At 34.7% G+C, this 23,881-nt stretch overlaps 1 protein-coding gene across 2 annotated transcripts in view; it reads left to right on the plus strand.

Moving 5' to 3' along the window:
- Nucleotides 1-23,881, plus strand: part of GLRB (glycine receptor beta) — a 60,353-nt gene that overhangs the window by 30,619 nt on the left and 5,853 nt on the right. For both annotated transcript variants that reach the window (XM_066279733.1, XM_066279742.1), the window contains 5 exons: nucleotides 7,497-7,726; nucleotides 7,832-7,914; nucleotides 9,493-9,633; nucleotides 16,189-16,341; nucleotides 21,892-22,184. In XM_066279733.1, the coding sequence (XP_066135830.1) occupies nucleotides 7,497-7,726; nucleotides 7,832-7,914; nucleotides 9,493-9,633; nucleotides 16,189-16,341; nucleotides 21,892-22,184 (900 nt within the window). The remainder of the gene's footprint in view (nucleotides 1-7,496; nucleotides 7,727-7,831; nucleotides 7,915-9,492; nucleotides 9,634-16,188; nucleotides 16,342-21,891; nucleotides 22,185-23,881) is intronic.

Genomic DNA, 23,881 nt, shown 5'->3' on the forward strand with positions numbered 1-23,881 from the left:
AGGATGGCTCCATGTACTCCACCTCAGGTGCTAGAATAGCTCTGATTGCAACAGAGAAATGCCCCAGAGGGGCAGAGCATTGCCCTCTAGTGGGCTTGCCAGGTGGATCCTGGTCGGGTGCATGCTGAAGTCTGTCTCTCTGCCTCCCAGTTTGTCATTTCAGAAAAATACAAAAAAAAAAAAAAACTTAGTTTTTATTATTCCTTGTATTTAGTTGCTTCTATTATTAACTTTCCAGCATTATTTCATTTATAAGGGAATAATATGAGACATAGGGTGGGGCAAAAGTAGGTTAACAGTTGTGAGTGCCCAAACACAGAATTTATTCTTGTACTATTATATATTAATTATTGTATAATTTTCCATACAAACAACTGTGAACTTACTTTTGTTACACCATGTATTTTTGCCAATGTTTTTTCTATTTTCTATCTTAAGATACCAACCCTTAAAATGGTTTTGTGTATTTTTTTCTCATATTATTCACCTTCAGGATTTATACCCTTGGGTAGGCTAAGTAATAGTCCCCCAAAATTACCTGTCCCAAATTTGTGGAACCTATAATGTTAAAAGAGAGTTTGTACATGTGATATAATTAAGGATCTTGAGATGAGGGGATTTTCCTGGTTATCCAAGCAGGCCTGTAATTTTGTTATAGTAGTCAATGGCAAACTAAAACACAAGTTGATGAACATTTGTTAATTTTTTTCTCCCAAATTCTGTTGGAGGATTATCTGATTACATGTAACTTTCTCCCACATGCTGCTGGAGGTTATCTGATTATATATATAACTGTTTCAATATATGGAAATGCCAAAATAACCAGTGGGTTTTATTCAGAGATTACTGAAGACTTTCTTTAAACTAAATCATAATAATGATGACTTGAAAGAGAATCTCTGTTTTTAGTACTAAAAAATATACTGCATGTCTGACTCTTTTCTTTGTCAGATTTACTTTTTTAGTGTGTCTGCCTTAAAAGTGAAGGATAATGTAATTTGTTATTCATACTTTATTCTTTACCTTTTCTCCTAGCTTTGATGCGTTAATTAATAAACATCATAAGGAAAAGTACTACTGTAATAGACAATAAGGAAGGATGGAAAATATTCAAGGTTTACTTTTTCCTGCCAGTAATTTGTCATTGTTATCAGTTGATGTAGGAAAATTTAAATGACTGTTGTGAATAATACTAGACAAATGTCCTAACCTGTCAAAATATCACCAAAGTCATTTCTTTATTCCTGCATATAACAGAGGTATGTTGGGCACTTTCTGCCTAGACAGTTCAGCAGACTGCTACTCTTATAGAGTGTATAGTCTAGTGCTGCACCACTGCACTATCTAGCCAGTACTTCAAATAAAAATGGAATATTGGCATAAGTCCAGGGAACTTTAAATATTTATATGGTGTTATTATATCATATTTAATTAAAAACCTTAAAAATGACATTGAGAAAAAATACTAAAACATAATCTGGAAATTTTTACTGGCATGTTGTTATCTTGGAGTTCTTACATGAAATTTCTAACCTCGCTAACAACTACATCTAATTCTTTGGAAATCAGGCTTCTAACAGCTCGGTTGACAGAATTTTAATTATAATGCTCCCAGATGCTATGAATGTCAATTTTTATAATTAGAATGTAAAAAACAAATAAATGAGTCAAAGGTTGCGTATGTGAGAGTTTGGTAAAAATGAACAAGTAGCCAGAAGAACTACCATAACTGAAATACAAAATACAGATAAACTGTTCTTTTTTTTTGCATTTTTCTGAAGCTGGAAACAGGGAGAGACAGTCAGACAGACTCCCGCATGCGCCCGACCAGGATCCACCCGGCACGCCCACCAGGGGGCGACGCTCTGCCCACCAGGGGGCGATGCTCTGCCCGTCCTGGGCGTCGCCATGTTGCGACCAGAGCCACTCCAGCGCCTGAGGCAGAGGCCACAGAGCCATCCCCAGCGCCCGGGCCATCCTTGCTCCAATGGAGCTTTGGCTGCGGGAGGGGAAGAGAGAGACAGAGAGGAAGGCGCGGCAGAGGGGTGGAGAAGCAAATGGGCGCTTCTCCTGTGTGCCCTGGCCGGAATCGAACCCGGGTCCTCCGCACGCTAGGCCGACGCTCTACCGCTGAGCCAACCGGCCAGGGCTAAACTGTTCTTAATATTAAGATATCATTAATGAAACTTAACCAATTTTAATGTCTTGTAAAATGTTTTATTGCTTTGAAAAAGTAGTTTAATTTGGGTGTTGACTGGTACTTAAAATTTTGGAAAGCATCCATTTTTCAGATAATGACTAATAGTGTGCTATTTAGAATGAACAATGAGGGGTATTTGTCACCAAGTTCTCTGAAAACAATTAACTAATTTCCCATTGATAAAAGAAGTCTCTTTCTGATGGAAATTTGTTCATTGCAAAATAAATGGCAGAACTATAATTATTGTGATTGAGTAATTGAAAATGAAAATAAATAGGTTTCCAAGATAATTATCTTAATATAGAGTATTTGAAATGCCAATAACTACCAATCATTTAGAAATGCTCATAAAACATTAACCAAAGCAAACTAATGAGTTTTGGTTAACCAGTATTGAACCCAAATGATTTAATTAAATTGTAATATCTAAAAATATTATTAAATTATATATAAGCTTGCTGCAACTTGCATTGAATCATAATAGTATTGTATATACCTACATAGCTAATAGAAAAGTATCTTTGAGCACTTTCATCATGAAATAGTGAGACATAATGAACAAGAATGATACAACAAAGTAAGCAATTTCCAATTTTTCAGTGATGCTTATTGAAATATAATTCTGCAGCTCTACTAAAAGCTAAAAATGAGAAAAGGATTACTGTAGAGACTCAGAGCTTATGTGGTTTATTGAGCTTACACAAGTGTACTGAAAGCAAGAATTCAGGAGAGGCTGAAAACCCTATTTTAGAACAGTTTCAAAACTTGTGACCTAGGAGTGAATTACTGTTAGGAATAATTTTAGGTTGATCTGAGCAGAACAGAGCAAACCGAATGAGTTATACTATATGCAGAAGTTTTTTGAGGCAAAAGCATAGTTATCACTATTACCGTCACTGTAAAAGAATAAGAACAAAATAAAGGATACATCCTAATAAGAAGAAACACTTGTTTAGCATTTACCATGGCAGTTCATGGACTTTACATACATCATCTCATTTACTCCTTGTCTTACAGATTGGAAACTTTGTCCTTTATTCACTTTTTAATCCTCTGCAATATTGCTTTTTATATGCCATCCCATTGAACATGTTTTTGCTAAAACCTTCATTGGCATTCTCATTTGCAGAGAGAGTGTTCAGTTTGATTGTACTTGACCCTCTATCTTGCCCCTTTGCTTTGGTGAAATCACATTCCAAGGTTTTTCTTATTTTTCTCAATCGTCTAGCTTGCCCTTTTTCAGGGTTATTTATTTGTTTTTGCTTTGCTCACTGTAAGTAGAATATTGGATAAACTCTTCTTTAATCTTGATTTTTTTGGTCATGATTTCAAGGTTAATTCGTGTTGTAACATGTATCAGAATTTCATTTTTTATGGCTGAATAATACTTTATTATATATATTACATATATATGTATATACACACTATATCTTGGTTAGTCATTTATTTGTTGATGGATACTTGGGTTGTTTTCACCTTTCGGCTATTGTGATTATTGCTGCTATGAATATATGAGTGTAGATGGATTTCCTGGAGTCTTTGATCTGTTTTTCGGTAGGTATCTAGGAGTGGAATCACTGGATCATATGGGTATTTTATGTTGAAGTTTTTGAGGCTAAAGTATAATTTTTTAAAAGTTAAAAGCACTTATATGAGGACGTACCATTGACTTATAGAACTCATTAATGAGGGAACCAGCAGAATAGTAAATTTGATTCAGTGGAGGGTTTATAGGAGACTGCAGTGAAAGAAAGAATGCTGATATTAGATTGCTAAATCTGACACAGAGTTATTAATCTTTGGAAAAATCTTTATGCCAGACAGAAATAATTTGCATCATTTATAATTTATCAGCCTTCTATCAGTTACACAACTTTCAGAGTCTAGGCCCTAAACAAGGAAAATGGCAAGTCAAAGAATGTTACATTTTTCTGGAGAACCATCCAAACCTAATGTGCGACCGTGGTTTAGTATGTCATTGGAAGGGCGAACAGTAATCTTCTGGTCTTATCTTCATTTTTTGGATAATTTTTTCTTGACTTTATGTTTATTTCTTTTTGTTCACAGTACATTTTGCATTCACTTTTTAACAATAGACTTTATTTTTAAAGCAGTTTTAGGTTTACAGCAATATTGAGCAGAAAACATGAAGTTCTCATACACACCCTACTCCCTCATATGCACAGCCTCCCCCTCCCCATCAGAATTCACACACATGGTATAGTGTTACAGTTGGCAATCTCTCAGCACTTATTTTATTTATTTTTGATATAGCCCTATTTCTGAAAATGATTTGAAGTGTATAAAAATAATAACAAAAAACACAGTGCAATAGTACTAAATGTGCAAGAGTCATACAGTGGTAGTCTCTCATACAGTGGATCAGAGCGATAAATGAATTCAGCTGTCCATAGGATTTAGCTTTCAGTTCCCTAGCTGCCAAACAGGAAGAAAAACATGATGAGATATTTCAATCTTACTCTCCAATAATAGGAAGCCAGGAGCATCAGGAGAGCCTTTCATAGTATAAACTGAGGAAAAGTTGTATTTTTATAAAGCACTTAGGCCAAATATGCATATCAATGGTAAATTCCTACATAATGATATTATAGGAATATACATACAAACAAATGAAAAATCAAATAAAGGAATAAGAATTCATCTTGAGTATTTTTCTTTAATGGTCATTGATCAAAATACAGGGCAATGGCTTTAATAAGAAGCTTATGAAAGATATATGGGTAAACTTATCTAGTTATTTTTTATACTGAACCTTGATAACAAATTAAAGACATAGTATTGTATCATAATATTGTGAACACATATTTTAAATACTGTAGTTTAAATATGTAACTTTGATGTTTTCTTTAAGACACAGTGCTTACAGAAAGTGATAAAGTAGTTCTTAGTGTATATACTTTTAGAATACCAATTATTTTGGCAGATCATTACAAGAAGTTTTTCAGGAAATAATTTGAAGTTGACTACTATTGAGTACTCAAAGTAATGTCAAGTGGTTATCAACCATGTGTTTTAGCTAAGATAACATAATTGATATTTTATTAGCAAATGATTGAACCTAATGAGTCTTCACATTTATGTGAAATGGATAAAAACCTTTGTTAGGAAGCACCATTGTGTCTACTGGGAGGCTCACCATGTGAGGTAGGTAGGCCTTTGCCTTGAGCACATTAATCTTTGTAGTTGTCTCAATCAAAGGCAGATGGGAAGTCCCATTACAAGTTTTAAGATGTGTATATTTTGAAAAAAGTTCATGTAGCTGTGCATTGCAGGTCTTCATTTTCAAGGGTTGTTGGCTTTTTTCACTCCCTCTTTGATGCCATGTTCATTTGATAGGGAAATGTTATCTTTCTTTTCCCCCAGTGATGCAGATATGTTCAGTGTCAGCTTACATAATCCTTACTTTGTTTGAATTTAGCACTCCAAAATCATCTGCATATGATTTTTAAGAATTAATTCATATTATAAGGTTGAAGTTTTTTGTTTTTTTTTCCCCATTTTTCTGAAGCTGGAAACAGGGAGAGACAGTCAGACAGACTCCCGCATGCGCCGGACCGGGATCCACCCGGCACGCCCACCAGGGGCGATGCTCTGCCCACCAGGGGGCGATGCTCTGCCCATCCTGGGCGTTGCCATGTTGCGACCAGAGCTACTCTAGCGCCTGAGGCAGAGGCCACTGAGCCATCCCCAGCGCCCGGGCCATATTTGCTCCAATGGAGCCTTGGCTGCGGGAGGGGAAGAGAGAGACAGAGAGGAAAGCGCGGCAGAGGGGTGGAGAAGCAAATGGGCGCTTCTCCTGTGTGCCCTGGCCGGGAATCGAACCCGGGTCCTCCGCACGCTAGGCCGACGCTCTACCGCTGAGCCAACCGGCCAGGGCAAGGTTGAAGTTTTTATAAACATCAAGTTTAGAGTAGCTGTAAGATGTAGTAAATGAAATCTTACTTCACTGTCTATAATTCATAAATGTCTTGTAATTGTGTGCCTTCACCTTCTCTAATTACTATACATTGTCTGAAGATCATATCAGAAAGTAAATTCCCCAAGCTTTTCTAGAGTCACTGCTTATGGCTTATGCTTTATTATACATTTTGTACATATATAAAGGATGTGTATATATGTTATGTATCTTTCTATACATGAAAATATATTAGGTCTTATTCAATAAAAGATGAACTACCATCTCTCATTTAATTATTTGGATCTTGATTTAAAGTTTAGGATCTAATTCATTTGATTATGTCAAAAAGTTGTGAATAGATAGTATAGTATCATATCAGTTTTGAATGGTTGAACATAAGGAAGTTGAAGCCCAATACAATTTAAACCTAAAACATTTTTGTGCACATGCTGAGTTCAGTATATAAAATTAAAATCTAAAGACCTGAGCTTGATGCCTCAAAGCTGAATTTGATTATGTATACCAACAAACCAATTAGTGCCAAAACCCCACTTCACTTACCAATATAAACTATACTAAGTTATTAAACATACCCCTGAGTTCACATATTCTTAAAATCTCTATCTCTTGATATAGGTCGATTTTTACAAAGTTTTAACATTAAAACATGTGGAGATAAGCAAAAAACTGATGTGTAATTAACAATAACTTAGTAAATTTTAATACATTTTTCTACCATAGTTGAATATAACATAACATTTTGCATTTGTTCTCATCTGTTTTGCATAATCCAAATCTCATTTGATTCTGTCATATCCTCTCTATAACCATTTACGTGTATGAGTAGTCAAGGAGAGGTTTTCTTTTTCTTCTCTGGAATGTATTATATATTATATAATGTACATACTTATACATATTATGTATATATTATTTTTGTAGCTTGCTACTTCGTAAAAGACAGAAATATTTTCCCTTGGTTTCTTGTCTATTTTTAACAAATTTTATTAGGCTATTTTGGCAAAAATAATGGTAATGCTTAGCAGTTCTCATACTTTTATGATAACACCACCTAACCAACTGGTAAAATTGGTGTTTATATAAAGGTAAAGCAATTATTGGTAAAGTTATAGTCTGACGTTTGAGCTAGCGAGTGCTACAAAAATGGCTGTAGAGAATAATTAAATAGACACAAAGGTCTTTTTGTACTGTTGATGGAGCTCTTTATTCTGAGTGACTGAGCTGTTTTGATCCTGGTTAACGTTAGAGGAGAAAAAATATTTCTGCTGCTAATCAATGGAAACTTTTTTATTCTGGTATGGAATACATTCTTAAAATTAGCAATAAACACACTCCTGCACACATACTATTTTTTTCTAGGACTACAGAGTTAACATCTTCCTACGACAGAAATGGAATGATCCCAGGCTGAAGCTCCCTAGTGATTTTCGGGGCTCAGATGCACTGACAGTGGACCCCACAATGTACAAGTGTCTGTGGAAACCTGATTTATTTTTTGCAAATGAAAAAAGTGCCAATTTTCATGATGTAACCCAGGAAAATATCCTCCTCTTTATTTTTCGGGATGGAGATGTTCTTGTCAGCATGAGGTATTCTTATCTTTAATATTTGCACATTTATCATTTCCTTTTAAAATCAGCATCTAACAGAGAAATATGTTAAATGGTTTCTATGACCTCTGTTTTTACTTTCAGGTTATCTATTACTCTTTCATGCCCATTGGACTTGACCTTGTTTCCCATGGATACACAACGTTGCAAGATGCAACTTGAGAGCTGTATGTAAATGAGACCCTCAATAATTATAGGAATAAAAATGTTTAAAGTTCTAGGTGATGCAGTCTAGTAATATCTTAGATAACAACGATAAAAATAAATGCTTTTGATTACAAATAATCATTAGAATAATTTAGGAAAATTATAATTCTTTACTATATTAATTTGTATTAAAACGAATCCTTTTGGTACTAGTTTTTTATTTCAGTTAAATTGATGGAGGAGGAGTAGTTCTAACTTGTTCTATTTGTCATTTCCATTTGAATTAGTAATGCACTCAACGTAAAAGAGAAAATGCAGTCCTAATTATTTTCTGTTATCAAAACCACATTTTTGGAGCAGAAAATTTGAAAAACATGTTCTCTAAATCCTAATAAACACTCACTTTCTACAGATGTATGAAAAGTTATCTTTTACAAAATTTAATTTTTTATGTTTCTACAATCATATATTCTTCATTTTATAAAATATGCACTGACTGTGTTAATTAAAACAATTATCTTTAAAACATATTATTAGTTTGCCATGATGCTTATCTTTGAAAAATAAAAGTAGGAAATATTTTAGTATATGTGACTCTGAATTGAGCACAAAAGTAGGAAATAAAACTCAAAAAATCAACACCAATGTATGGAATCTTTAACCTGAATACCTATGTACTATAACCTATTCCTGCAGAGAATAAACAATAATAACCTTGTAAAAATGTCTTGTGTATGATTGTTGGGTGATATGCTTTAAAATCACTTGGTGATTTTCTGCTGTTTTTTTTTTTTAAAGATTACTGTATCTAGGTCTTCAGTTGAATAATACTTATTGCTTTCTAACTATAAAATTAGATTTTGCTGATATAAATGTATATATGTTTATGTCAGTGTATGTGTTTCCATATGTGTGCCTGTGTACCTTTATAAAAAATTCCAACTATATACTTATTTTCAATTCTATTCTATTACCAGAACAACTAAAGTATTACTTTAAAATATATGTGTACTTTAGAGTTGAATGTTAGGTTACTATCTGTGGTACAACTCCATATGATCCTTGAATTGTAGCCACATTACTAAGCCCACAATGTGTGCTTCGGCATGACTAATGTTGTCCACTTGAGGGACTATTTTATTGCTCTCCTGTGGCAATGCTTCTCCTTAAGGAAGTTTGTGGTCACTCTTTTTAAAAAATGTATTGATGCTTATATTAAAAAAAAAAATCAATTTCCAGGCAGAATATGCATGATTTTAAGTGTAGACATTTGGAAAGCTAGTATCACTTATTTATTACTTTTTTATTGATGACATTTCAGAATTGTAACATAATATCCCAATGGATACAACATCTAGGATTTTAACTATTAGAAATACACTGATTATTTTAGCTTGTTTTTTCTTTAAGCCAACTATCTTCAATTTTTGTTTTAATATTTTTACTCATTGGCTATATTTACCTCTTTACATTTTAACAACAATTTCATATGTCTATTTTCTTGTCACTTTGACACTTAATATTTGAATTCTTAAAATATTAAGAAAGAATTAATACTTATATTTTAAACTAATATTTTTATTTATTTTTGTTTATAGTTGGTTACACAACTGATGATTTACGATTTATCTGGCAATCTGGGGATCCTGTTCAGTTAGAAAAAATTGCTTTGCCTCAGTTTGATATTAAAAAGGAGGATATTGAATATGGTAACTGTACAAAGTATTATAAAGGCACTGGTAAGTAATGATCTTTAAATTAAACACAACTAAGTCCTAGTTCAAAGATTTATTATAATATAATTATATGTTAAGGGAAGAATAGAAGAAAACTAGTTAAAAATAAGTAGTTTATCCTTACATTCATATATTTAAGTTACTCATAAAATTCCATTCATTAATGTTTTATAAAAGATTTTTATTACTAGAGAATTTTGCTTTTCTTTATGTAATTCTGAGTAGGAAAAGGTTCTCAATTTTTATATTTTAGTAATAACTTTGCCAAGCAGTGGTTTTCTTAGATGTTATGAAGAAATTCTACTTCTGGCAAGATTCATTTTGGGGCTATATATTGTGGATATGAGCAACAAAATTCATATATATTCATCTTTTGTCTTTTGGGCAGTTTTTAGATAGTGGTTGACCTATATTCCCTATTTTTAATTTAGTGAAAGGAGGGGGGCAGAGACAGACCCCTGCATGCACCCCAACTGAGATCCACTAGCAAGTCCATTAGGAGGCAATGCTTTGCCCATCAGGGGCATTGCTCCATTGCTCAGCAACCAAGCACTTCTTAGCACCTGAGGTGAAAGCAATGGAGCCATCTCAGTGCCTGGGGCCAACTTGTTCCAACTGAGCCATGGCTGCAGGAGGGGAAGAGAGAGAGAGAGAGAGAAGTAAGATGGGTAGGGATAGAGAAGTATATGGGCACTTCTACTGTGTGCCCTGACCAGGAAATGAACCCAAGATATTCACTCGCCAGGCTGATGCTCTACCACTGAGCCAATGGGCTAGAGCCTAGACCTGTATTCTTAATTGTAAAATGCATCATTCCTCATGCTGTTCAAGAAACAATAAATGTTTGAAATGATTGGATATCAGTCAATATTCTTGTATAATATTCCTGGCCTAGATTATGGAAAAGTCATTCATAAAAAGCACAACAAATTAACCTTGTTTATTAATCACATCAAGTTTTTAACAGAAATACAAATACAGTAGTCACAATTCAATACTTTTATAATATGATTAGTATTAAACCTTTGAGTCTCTACTGATAATCAGTTCAACTTATAAATTCTACACAATTCTAATTATGTTTCAGGATGAAAATCAAAACAAAGATATTTAGAAATAGATACAACGTTTACATTTATTGCAAAATCTGTGTTGACTTTGCAAAAATAAAAATGTATAGCATAATATGTAGAATTTAGAAAGATCAGATGTTTGAACTAAAGTGCTGCCATCATGACATCATCCAGGCCAAAATATAATTTAAAACATTCCTGTTGCTATTAAAATAAAAGGTGGAGTGAACATTCACATATTTAGAGTATTATAATAAATGCAACACTAAGCAATGTGGGGATATAGTTAGTTTAAACTTCTGGTGTTAACATTCAAATAAATTACCAGCCCTTAGGATCTCTCTACATATAAATAATATATAATCTATTTACCTATGTAATGCATAATTTGTTAATTTATAACACATTTTAAATTGTCGTTAGCAACTATTTACATATACTTTATATATTATCTACCTGCTCACAAAAATTAGGGGACCAGGGAATGTGCAGATACTCCAGTCTTTCAGCCTGTTGTATGGTGTATTGTCACCAATGAAATAAAAGTTGGTTTTGCATCTTATTTGCATAATCAAACAACTTTCTTTGACTTGTTGTTTGCTTTTCTGATGTTCTTGTTTAATAAAGAAAATCAAATGCTTCTTTTTTTTACCACTTCATATTCATTCCCTAATTTTTGTGAGCAGTATACTTACATAGAAATGTTATATAACCTGTTAATATATTTGAAGGTCAGAAACAACAGATGCTTACACTAACTTTATCTCCAAATTTCTTAGTGTTGCATTTATTATAACACTGCCAGAGTGGACGAAATGGGTGAAAAGGTGAAGGGGAATCAGAGGTGCAAACTTCCAAGTATAAAGTCAACAGGTCAGGGGAATGTAATGTACAGCAAAGGGAAGATATTCAATAACATTATAACTTCATATTGTGACAGATGGTTCCTAGATTTGTCATGGTGATTGCTTTGTAAAGTTTACAAATGTGGAATCATTACACTGTACACCTAAAACTAAAATGATATTGTATGTCAACTATACTTTAATAATAAAAAAGAATTATTACATTTTTTAAAAGAAAAAACTGAGCTCCTACAAAAATTAATCATTCAAGTACTCAAAAAAGAAATGATAGACCACAGACCATTATATATGGAAGGGACCTTATTGATACTGACATAAAATAACTGAGGTGCATTGTGACTGAATGACTATCTGAAAGTTGCCAGGCAAATCAGGGTCAGCCATGGCACTAGGCAAAGTATCCCTTCTCTTCTCCATCATTCAAATTAAGGAGACTACGTTTTAGGGAATTTTCACAACTCACCTAATAATAAGAATAAAGAACTTGAAAGTCAAGAGAAAAGCCATTTGAGATTGTTGTGTAGACACATTTTATAGATGGCTTTTTTGATCTATGTTAGGCATTGTTTTTAGTACTTTGCAGGAATTCTATACCTTAATGCTCACAACAATCCTCTGAGTTCATTACTTTTATTGTTCCTGTTTTACACATTAGGATAATGACACAAAGACACTTCCCCAAAGTCTCCTGTTATTAAGTGACGTTCTAGGATAGTGAGTCTGACAACACTACATAACCTGTGGAGTCAGTCCTGTTGTATTTTGAAAATAGTTACCCATATATCCACATTGAGATTACATCCTTTTTTTAAATAGTAGGGTGGGTATACACAGGGACAGACAAAAAGGAAGGGAGAGAGATGAGAAACATCAACTCATAGTTGAGGCATCTTAGTTGTTCATTGATTGCTTTCTAATATGTGCCTTGACTGGGGGCTCCAGGTGAGCCAGTGACCCCTTAACTAATCCAGCGATGATAGGGTCATGTCTATGATCCCACGCTTAAGCTAGCAACCCTGAGCTCAAGCTAATGAACCCATGCTCAAGCTGGATGAGCCCACGCTCAATCCAGCAACCTCAGGTTTTCAAACCTGGGTCCTCAGTGTCTCAGGCCAATGCTCTATCCACTGTGTCACCACCTGTTCAGGCCATATTATATGCCTAACATTTTAAAATAAACACTGTCTATATTGTTTAAAAAATTGTAATACAATTTTTTGGGGTCCTAGGGTTATGACACAGTTCCATTCCTATGATAGTGATGTAACCCGAATTTTGGTGTAAGTTGAAACTCACCCTAGCCTAAGTCACTTACCCATCCTACACAGTTGTAAAGTTATAATCCGGAACTAAAAACATGACTAAGCCACAGAAAAAGGAAAAGGATATAATTATACTGTACTGTACACTGTACTGTAGTAATAGAAAAAATGACAAAATAATGAGTGTAGAAAAAAGTATGATGCTAACTGCATAAGTCACAACATTCATGTCTTTTTTTTTGTTTTTTGTTTTTTTAACAGAGACAAAGAGAGAGTCAGAGAGAGGGATAGATAGGGACAGACAGACAGGAACGGAGTTCATGTCTCAGTTTTTAAAGTTTTTTTTATGGCAGTGAGCATCTTATACTTAAAATGTTGCATGTTGAAACTGTCGTAACCCAAGGACCCCCTGTATGCCCTACTGAAGTTTTAAATTCATCTAGAGATGAAATAAAAAACCTAGAAATTTTATTTCTAACTTTAAGTAATAGCATAAAATTATGTAGCAGCATTGAAAATTATGGGGGTATTAACTTTTTTCACCTTTAAGTCCTCCATTTAAAATTCTTCATTTGGGGACTCAACAGTGAATAAAAGATAGGTCCATGCCATTTATAGATTCATACTCTAATATGATAAATAAGTAAACAAATAACTATAGTTCATTTTAGTTCTGAGGAGGAAATGAGAACATGTGCTGTGGGAGAGAGTATTTGGAGAATTATACGAGATTTATGATAAGAAAAGTGTTTTTACATTTTTTGGGTTATCATAATAAGTCCCTGATACTTTATTAGTTACAGAAAAATAACAACAAAAACTTATATTTAACATAAAAATATTTGGCACTATGTTTCAATAAACATGTTTTATCGGCATTCACATGAATCTTGAATATAAGTAAAATATAAATTAATCTTTGGACGATGTTTAGGAATGTGTTTAGAAAAAATAGAACATTCAAAATGCATGGAATGCTTAATCAAATAGAACAGTGAAAAAGATATAGAGAATAACATATATAAAATAATGACCAACATTTTTTGAATGTGTACAGAATTATCAGAAATAATGAATTGGCTTTAAATTTATTAAAACTTATGTTTTTTTATAATTGTAGAAATTGCAAAGGTAGAGAAATATGTGGGGAAACAAGTACACAAAAAGACTTAAAAATTGGAAGCCTGAGTGAATAATAATGAAACAAAATCCCATAGGAAATAGAAAGTAAATTGAATTTGCCAATGAACATTTATATCAATTAGCTGCCCACCTGCCTCTCATAAATGTAACAGTACCAGGAAAAGATAAAAAAACATCAAGAAATGTTTCTCATAAAAGTTTATGGAGCAAATCGCGATAATATCCACCCTGTATTCCACTGCCAAGTGCATTCAAATTCTGGGAGGCTCCCTCCCCCAGAGATGCCTTCATACATAAAGTGATGTGGTGTAAACTTGCTTCACAGTACAGGGCTCATGTTCTTAGGCTTCCATTTAAACATGGTCAGATGAGTGCAAAAATTCATCTTAAAGTGAACAACATACTAAATTGTTATCATATTTGTGACCACTAGGCTACCTAATAATACATAAGCACATTATCTCTATCTCTAGTAGGTGAGGCTATTACAAAGCCAGTTACTTCAGGACCACTTGTAGGCAATAGTGTGAGCTTTTTAACCGCAGTATTTTGGATGTATGAAAGATTATATTTTGGAAACTTTGTCCATGATTATTAGTTAGGAACATATGTTCTCTTTTTTCCAGGCTGTAAGTTAAGATGAGTGGCTGGGAACAGAAAAGGGAGGGAAATTATTCATTGTTTTACCTTTTGTATCTTTTTAAAACCTGTATACAGTTTAAATAAATTACCTTGTTTTAATGAAATTAAAATTTATAGAGAGAAAACACTTCCGTATCTATTTTTTTATATAATATGGAAACCTTTGGCATAATTAGAATTTGCTTCATTTCAACTATTTATTGTTCTTACATACTAGTTCTAATGTCTTTCTAATCTTTTAGAAGTAACAATGATTATAATTCACAATGGGAAAAAGATAGATTTCTAATCTATGTATTTGATAGGGAAGTATGACTAACATCTTTTATTTACTTTTACTAAAATCCTAATGTATGCAAGTTCTGCTGTCCCGTTCATGAATTAATATATGTATTGTTCTAACGTCAGAGGTATATATATTCTTCTCAACCAGGAACAATAGATAAATATAATTTTTAAAATATAAAATAGTAAAAAGGAATATTGTCCTTTTCCTAGAATTATTTTATTTAGTTATTGTTCATTTATTTGTTTCAACATTTATAAATAATAATGTGCAATTTAAGTTGAATACAATTGAAGGTATTTTAACTTGATATTTGTACATAATCTTTTTATGTTGAAAGGTAAATGACATTTTTATTTAAATTAAGTTTTTAAAGTATTAAATATTATACTTAAATTGCTGACTGATAAACTCAAATATCTGTAAATATTCTGGTGCTAGCAGTGCTAGGAGACTATTTGTGTCACTTATTTTCTGTCTCAAGTCAGCAAGGGCTGTTATGAGGCTGCTCATAATTTGTGATTTATTTGGAGGACTAGTTGATGTCCTGGCAGCTCTAGAATTATGTTGTAAAGCAATTTCTGCAGTTGTCTCAGCATGTAAGAGCAAAGTGCTTTCTCTCAATTAGAGTGCGTGTGAGGGCCTGGAGCAGAGGAAGGGAGAATTAGAGGAATCACAGATGCTTGCACTTTATAATACTCTATCTCCATATAGTGAAAACACATTTTTTATTCCTGCCAATGTTTGCTTCCAATACTTTCTTAATCTTTAAGGCTTGAATATACATATACATTATTAGAGACTTCCATCCTTTCTAAATAAGAAGTGGTACACATGACTGAAGAGTTAAACTGACCGTGCTAGTCCAAGAGTGGTTCTTTTTGGACCTGTTCTTTGACTTACTGCTGTCTGCTTGATTCCTTTTAAATCATTTGCCCAGAGAGTACCCATGGGTAAGGAAAAGTTTAAGTCCATTGCAGGTTCTTTAAACACAGGCTTAAAGCCGAGGCCATGACAGAAGGGAGCCACACACCGTATCTATTTCTCAATGTAGTAGTGAAGTTGTGAAAAGTCAGGTGAAACCAGTCGCATAATGTCATCCTTTTAGATCTCATCAATTATGTTTCTATCTTGAGGGGGGAAAAAACAAAAACCCTTTTTTTGTGGAGTTCACTTTGTAAAATTGTCTCAAATAGAATTGACTTAGAACTTCCAGATCCCTTATTGGTTTTTGAAGTTGTATGTGGGTGCAAACCTCATACTTTTCATATGTTTGCCTCGGAAAGGGTACTACACATGTGTGGAAGTCATCTTCACGCTAAGGAGACAGGTTGGGTTTTACATGATGGGCGTCTATGCCCCGACACTGCTGATCGTGGTCCTCTCCTGGCTTTCCTTCTGGATCAACCCGGATGCGAGTGCCGCCCGAGTGCCGCTGGGTAAAGTGTTCCACGCTCCTCTCTCCCCGCAGTAATGGGTCATGGCTTCATGTAACTAACAGGAAAACTACTATTTTGAAATAATGAGTTTGGAAGTTGATGGCAATCTTTTTCTTTTTCACTTTTTTGACTTCCTTCAAAATTTGGCATTGAACTAGATTTTCTCAATATATAAGCACTTTATTGTTAAACTAAGCTTTTTCTTTTTGTGTCCTTGGGTGTTTTCAACAAGTAAATTGGTCCTGGTTTGACTTTCATGAAATAATTATTACTTAGTGATATTCACAGATAATGAAAGCCTAAAATTCCCAATAGTGACAAATTTAAAAACTATAATTTTTATAAAAATCTTTTCAACTAATATTTTGTACTATCTCCTACTCTTAATCAGGGGATATAAAATAATTTCTTTTAAAAAATGACTAAGTATCGTTTTTCTAAACATCAGTTATTATGTGCTGTATCATCAGCAGTGGCTAGTGAGAGTAAGGGGCTGGTCATCCATACCTTCCTATTTGTTGCTCATAATGCTCTTAGTCTTTGCCATAGAAACACCATTAAACAGACTTGAAAATTGTGTCAGTATAGGGGTTAAAAAGTCTGTGCTTGAGGAAATAAGCAAGAGTCCTTCTTATGGGTAAAGTGAATAAACTTCAAAATAAGGACATCACAACAAGTTTTGATTGCTTGGAATGTTTAAATTTTTTTTTTTTTTTACGCTGACTTCTCAGGTTGTCACATGTCATTTTTTTCCTTCCATCAGAAAGCCCTTGTGCAAATCTCCCTTTGACTGGAGGTGGTGAACACACAATGCAATATACAGATGATATACTATAGAGTTGAATACCTAAAACCTATATACCTTTTTAAAATTAATTTTAATGGGGTGACATTGATCAATCAGGGTACATAGGTTCAGAGAAAACATCTCCAGGTTATTTTGACATTTGATTATGTTGCATACCCATCACCCAAATTCATATAGTCTTCCATCACCTTCTATCTGGTTTTCTTTGTGCCCCTCTTCTGTCCCCATCCCCTCCCTTCTCCTCCCCACCCCCGGTAACCACCACACTCTTGTCCATGTCCCTGAGTCTCATTTTTATGTCCCACCTATGTATCGAATCATATAGTTCTTAGTTGTTTTTTTTTCTGATTTACTTATTTCACTCAGTATAATGTTACCAAGGTCCATCCATGTTGTTGTAAATGATCCGATGTCATCATTTCTTACGGCTGAGTAGTATTCCATAGTATATATGTACCACATCTTCTTTATCCAGGCATCTATTAAAGGGCTTTTTGGTTGTTTCCATGTCTTGCCACTGTGAACAATGCTGCGATGAACATGGGGCTGCATGTGTCTTTACATACCAGTGTTTTTGAGTTATGGGAGTATATTCCCAGTAGAGGGATTGCTGGGTCATATGGTAGTTCTATTTTTAATATTTTGAGGTACCACCATCCTTTCTTCCATAATGGTTGTACTACTTTACATTCCCACCAACAGTGGATGAGGGTTCCTTTTTCTCCACAGCCTCTCCAACATTTGTGATTACCTGTCTCGTTAATAATAGCTAATCTAACAGGTGTGAGGTCCTATCTCATTATAGTTTTGATTTGTATTTCTCTAATAGCTTATAAAGATGAGCATCTTTTCTTATATCATTTGTATTTCTTCCTGGGAGAAGTATCTGTTCATATCCTCTTCCCATTTTTTTATTGGATTGTTTGCTTGTCTGTTGTTGAGTTTTATGAGTTTTTTATATATTTTGGATATTAGGCCCTTATCTGTGCTGTTGTTTGAAAATATCATCTCCCATTTAGTTGGCTGTCTGATTGTTTTGTTGTCAATTTCTCTTGATGAGCAAAGCTTCTTAGTCTGATGTAGTCCCATTCATTTATCTTTGCCTTCACTTCCCTTGCCTTTGGAGTCAAATTCATAAAGTGCTCTTTATAACCAAGGTCCATGAGTTTAGTACCTATGTTTTCTTCTATGTAATTTATTGTTTCAGGTCTTATATTTAGGTCTTTGATCCATTTTGAATTAATTTTAGTATAAGGGTACAAACTGTAGTCGAGTTTCATTCTTTTGTATGTGGCTTTCCAGTTTTCCAAGCACCATTTGTTGAAGAGGCTTTTTTTTCTCCATTGTGTGTTGTTGGCCTCTTTATTAAAAATTATTTGACCACATATATGTGGTTTTATTTCTGGGCTTTCTATTCTGTTCCATTGGTCTGCGTGTCTATTCTTCTGCCAATACCATGCTGGGTTTTTTTGTTGTTTTTTGGGTTTTTTTTGTATTTTTCTGAAGCTGCAAACAGGGAGAGACAGTCAGACAGACTCCCGCATGCGCCCGACCGGGATCCACCCGGCATGCCCACCAGGGGCAACACTCTGCCCACCAGGAGGCAATGCTCTGCCCCTCCGGGGCGTCGCTCTGCCGCGACCAGAGCCACTCTAGCGCCTGGGTCAGAGGCCAAGGAGCCATCCCCAACACCCGGGCCATCTTTGCTCCAATGGAGCCTTGGCTGCAGGAGGGGAAGAGAGAGACAGAGAGGAAGGAGAGGGGGGTGGAGAAGCAAATGGGCGCTTCTCATATGTACCCTGGCCGGGAATCAAACCCGGGTCCCCGGCACGCCAGGCTGACGCTCTACCACTGAGCCAACCGGCCAGGGCAATACCATGCTGTTTTGATTGTCGTGGCTCTATAATATAATTTGAAGTCAGGTATTGTAATGCCCCAGCTTTGTTCTTTTTTCTTAGGATTCCTCTGGCTATTTGGGTTTTGTTTTTGTTTTTTTATATATATATATTATTTATTTATTTTATTTATTTATTTATTTATTTATTTATTTATTTATTTATTTTACAGAGACAGAGAGTCAGAGAGAGGGATAGACAGGGACAGACAGATAGGAATGAAGAGATGAGAAGCAACAATCATTAGTTTTTCGTTGCGTGTTGCGACACCTTAGTTGTTCATTGATTGCTTTCTCATATGTGCCTTGACTGTGGACCTTCAGTAGACCGAGTAACCCCTTACTCAAGCCAACAACCTTGAATCCAAGCTGGTGAGCTTTTTTCTCAAACCAGATGAGCCCGCGCTCAAGCTGGCGACCTTGGGGTCTCGAACGTGGGTTCTTCCGCATGCCAGTCCAATACTCTATCCACTGCGCCACCACCTAGTCAGGCTATTTGGGTTTTTTTATAGTTCCATATAAACCTGATGATTTTTTTGTTTTATTTATTTTAAAATGACATTGAAATTTTGATGGGAATTGCATTAAATTTGAATATCGCTTTGGGTAATATAGTCATTTTGACTATATTTATTCTTCCTATTCAGGAATAAGGAATATTTTTCTATTTCATTATATCTTTTTCAATTTTCCTTAACAATGCTTTGTAGTTTTCATTATATAGGTTCTTTACATTCTTTTTTTATATTTAGTCTTAGGTATTTTAATTATATTTTGTTGCAACCATGAAGGGGATTTTTTTTTAGTTCGTTTTCTGATGTTTCATTGTTGGCATATAGGAAGGCAATGGACTTTTGTATGTTAATTTTGTATCCTGCGACCTTACTGTATTGGTTTATTGTTTCTAGTAGTCTTTTTGTGGAGTCTTTGGGGTTTACGATGTACAGGATCATATCATCTGCAAAAAGTGAAACCTTTACTTCTTCTTTCCCAATATGAATGCCTTTTATTTCTTTATCTTGTCTGATTGCTCTGGCTAGAACTTCCAGCACTACGTTGAATAAGAGTTGAGAGAGTGGATAACCTTGTCTTGTTCCTGATTTTAGGGGAAAAGTCCTCAGTTTTATGCCATTTAATATGATGTTAGCTGATGGTTTATCATAGATGGCCTTTGTTATGCTGAGAAACCTATATACTTTTATTAACCTATGTCACCCCAATAAATTCAATAAAAAATTTTTAAAATGTGATATATCTGACTTCTGGGATATTGATTAGTTAAAGTATTTTAGTTTTTTCTTCCATCAGAAGGACTCTGAGCAAATCTCCTGCCTGACTTATTGGAATAATTAAATGAAATACAGATTTTTAAAAGAGGGAAACTAGGAAAGAAGCAATGAAAATGACTTTTTTAGAATAAAAAAATTGGTAGTTTATGTCTAATAAAAACCACAAGGACCAAATCTAAATCTTAATAACCAAAAATGTGGGAAATTTTATTCTAAGGGTTATGTATCTGCACTGATGGCAATGACAACTAATAGGTTAATTCTTTTAGAGGATAAGAGTTAATGTTCTGGGAATAAAACACCCAAAACTAGACTTAAATTTATAGGTTTGTCAAAGACATTATGCATTTTCCCCAAATAGTCAATATTTCTTTATTAGAAATATCTTACTCTCATATAGTAATACAAAGGTGGGCAAAAGTAGGTGGATTTTTTTTCTTTGCCATTTTGACATTCTTTTGAGTTAGTAAAACTATTGTAATAATCATTACCTGCATGTTTCTTTCCATATGAACAACTATAAACCTACTTTTGCCCACCCCTGTATAACTTGAAATGTCAGTACATATATACTATGGAACACTACTCAGTCATAAAAAAAAGGATGAAATACTACCATTTGTGATAACATGGATGGAACTTGAGAACATTATGCTAAGCAAAATCAGTCAGAAAAAGCTAAGAACCATACGATTTCACTCATATGTAGGATATAAAACTGACACTCATAAACACAGACAATAGTACAGTGGTTACCAGAGGAAAAGGGGATGAGGTGGGAAGTTAATCAAGGGTAAAGGGGGTTAAATATATGGTAACAGATACAGAAGATGATTTGACTTTGGGTGGTGGGCACACAATGAAGTCTGCAATCATGTGTTATGGAGATGTACCCTTGGAATTTATGTGACCCTGTTGACCAACGTCACCCAATACATTTATTTATAAGAAGAAATGTCAAGCTCCCAAGGGTACTTTGAAGCTGGTTCTCCATGTACTGTTACCATTACATATAGCAGAATTCTATTCTTTTCTTGAAAACTGGAATCATTTGTTTTCATCCAAATAACTAGGAATGTTCTCTACTTTATCTTTTTTTATCATATTTTTTGTGATCCTTATCAGAAAGTTGCTCTGTATGTTCTATTCTTGTTCTGATTTAGCTGTCCATCGGATAAAATTCAACTCAATAACTATCTAAAATAATGCTGAAAAATGAAATAAGCTTTGTGGCTTCCTCAGAGATGCTATAGAGTAGTTTTAGATAAATTTAATATTTAAATCAGCTCCAAAATATGGTTATATACCTCGGTTTAAATTTTTATTTCTTTGTTTAAAATGCTGAGTATTTATAAACCTCCCCAACCACATTTAATAATGCCTACCTTAAAAGGTATGTATGGATTATTTCTTCTACTCTTTGTGCTTTAAAGGAACCTGATGAATTGTTCATGAGTTTCGGGGGGTTTCTGGAGAGGGACATAGTCAAAGAGTAATGATCACAGGACACTTTTTTACAGGGCTAAGTAGCATATTAATTCCCGTTTCTGTTTCTGTAGGTATCTTTTCAGTACTCAGCTTGGCCTCTGAGTGCACAACCCTTGCGGCTGAACTGCCCAAAGTGTCCTATGTGAAGGCTCTTGATGTCTGGCTCATCGCTTGTCTTCTCTTTGGGTTTGCTTCCCTTGTGGAGTATGCCGTGGTCCAGGTGATGCTAAATAACCCCAAACGAGTTGAAGCAGAAAAAGCCAGAATTGCTAAGGCTGAGCAAGCAGATGGAAAAGGTGGAAATGCAGTGAAAAAGAATACTGTGAATGGTACAGGCACTCCCGTTCACATTAGCACTCTGCAGGTAAGAATAAAATTACCCAATAAAATAATTTTCCCCATCAAGGCTTTGTTGTGTCAGGAGAGAAATATTCTTCTGTGGGTTTAAAGGTTTGATAGAATTGGTATTCATTCATTTTTTTCTCTTAGGTGAAAAGGAACTAACCGCAACCTACTTTTTTGGAAAACAAATAGAGAACACTTAGGTCATGTACTAATTAAGAAAAAAAATCAGCACCTTATCAAATTTCTGGAGGCCTTTCCACTGAGTTTAACAATACTCCTCTGCTTTGATGGTCACCATCCAATGTGGAGGTCTTGCCAGAACCACAATAGACCTCCTTCCTATTTCTCATTTGATAAGTCCCAGTGAAAGCTTGGAGGACTACTGGGGGGAGCGCTGACCTACCAACCATCATAAACAGTACCATGCTCTTGATTAAATTACACATTTCCCATCAGATTAGACTGTTTCACATAGAACGTGACAGGCAAGCTACACTTATTTAGTGGATGCCTGGCCCATTGGGAGACTATGTCCAAACTCTGGGACTTGTCCAATAGGCTGCTTCATGGATTAGGGATAGCTGTCAAATTGCTCTGGTTGGGAAGACTAATCAACCAGGAGATCATTTCCACTGAGTTTAGCATGACACATTCCCCAAGGGCCTAATAGGTCCATAGCATCAAACAACCTGGAAAATCTTGCTTACTTTGCCTATATTTCAGCCCCATACCACTCTATTAATTTGTTTACCACTCCCACTTCCACTTACTTAATTAGACAAGTATGCCTCATTTATATTTTTAGGTACAAAAGCAAGCTACGAGTTCTTATGCAGTGCAGCCTATAGATTTTTTTTCTTACTATTAAGTCATTAAACTCATATTCTAAGCCTACAACCAGGACATCTGCAAATTCTTAGTTGCTACCTTGCAGGAGGGTTCTTCAGACTTTATAACTCATTAGTAGCATAATCTTCTTCATGAAGAATAAGAATAAAATTTTCATTAATGCAGAACTATAATGGCCTGAAAGAAGTCATGTCTTTGTCACATCTAACCCTTCCATTTATATCTCACAACTTTTACCACTTTCTCATATTTCCAACCTGCTAATCCCTCCCACCTTCTGACTTGGACCTTAGTGAAGAGATCTGGAAACAGAAAGCAAAGCTGTCCTATAGAGCACGTGCTTGGTTTTCAGTAGTGCCACAGCCAGCTTCATTCTCTGCTGTATAATAGGGCCTCAATAACTGCAGAAATGTACTAGTAACAGAGAATACCAATGTGCAAGTGAGCTTGGGATCTTAATACATTCCATGAAGTGGGATATTGAGGACTGAAGAGAACCAGAGTGTCAGAGTGCTGCAGAACATAACAAGATTATTTATGAACATAAATATAAAAAATAAATAAGATCTGGCCTGACCTGTGGTGGCGCAGTGGATAAAGCAACAACCTGGAATGCTGAGGTCGTTGGTTCAAAAGCTTGGGCTTGCCTGGTCAAGGCACATATGGGAGTTGATGCTCCCTGCTCCCCCCTCCCCTTGTCTCCCTTTCTATTCTCTAAAATGAATAAATAAAGTCATTTTAAAAATAAATAATATCTGGAATATTACACTGAATTATATTATTTTTAATTCATCTTTTAAGCACTGAAATAATTACCTAATAAAAGTTCAATATACTTTGGGTCTTGATCAAATATCAAATAAAATA

Source organism: Saccopteryx bilineata, chromosome 1 (genome assembly GCF_036850765.1).
Source record: "Saccopteryx bilineata isolate mSacBil1 chromosome 1, mSacBil1_pri_phased_curated, whole genome shotgun sequence".
Lineage (NCBI taxonomy): Eukaryota > Metazoa > Chordata > Mammalia > Chiroptera > Emballonuridae > Saccopteryx > Saccopteryx bilineata.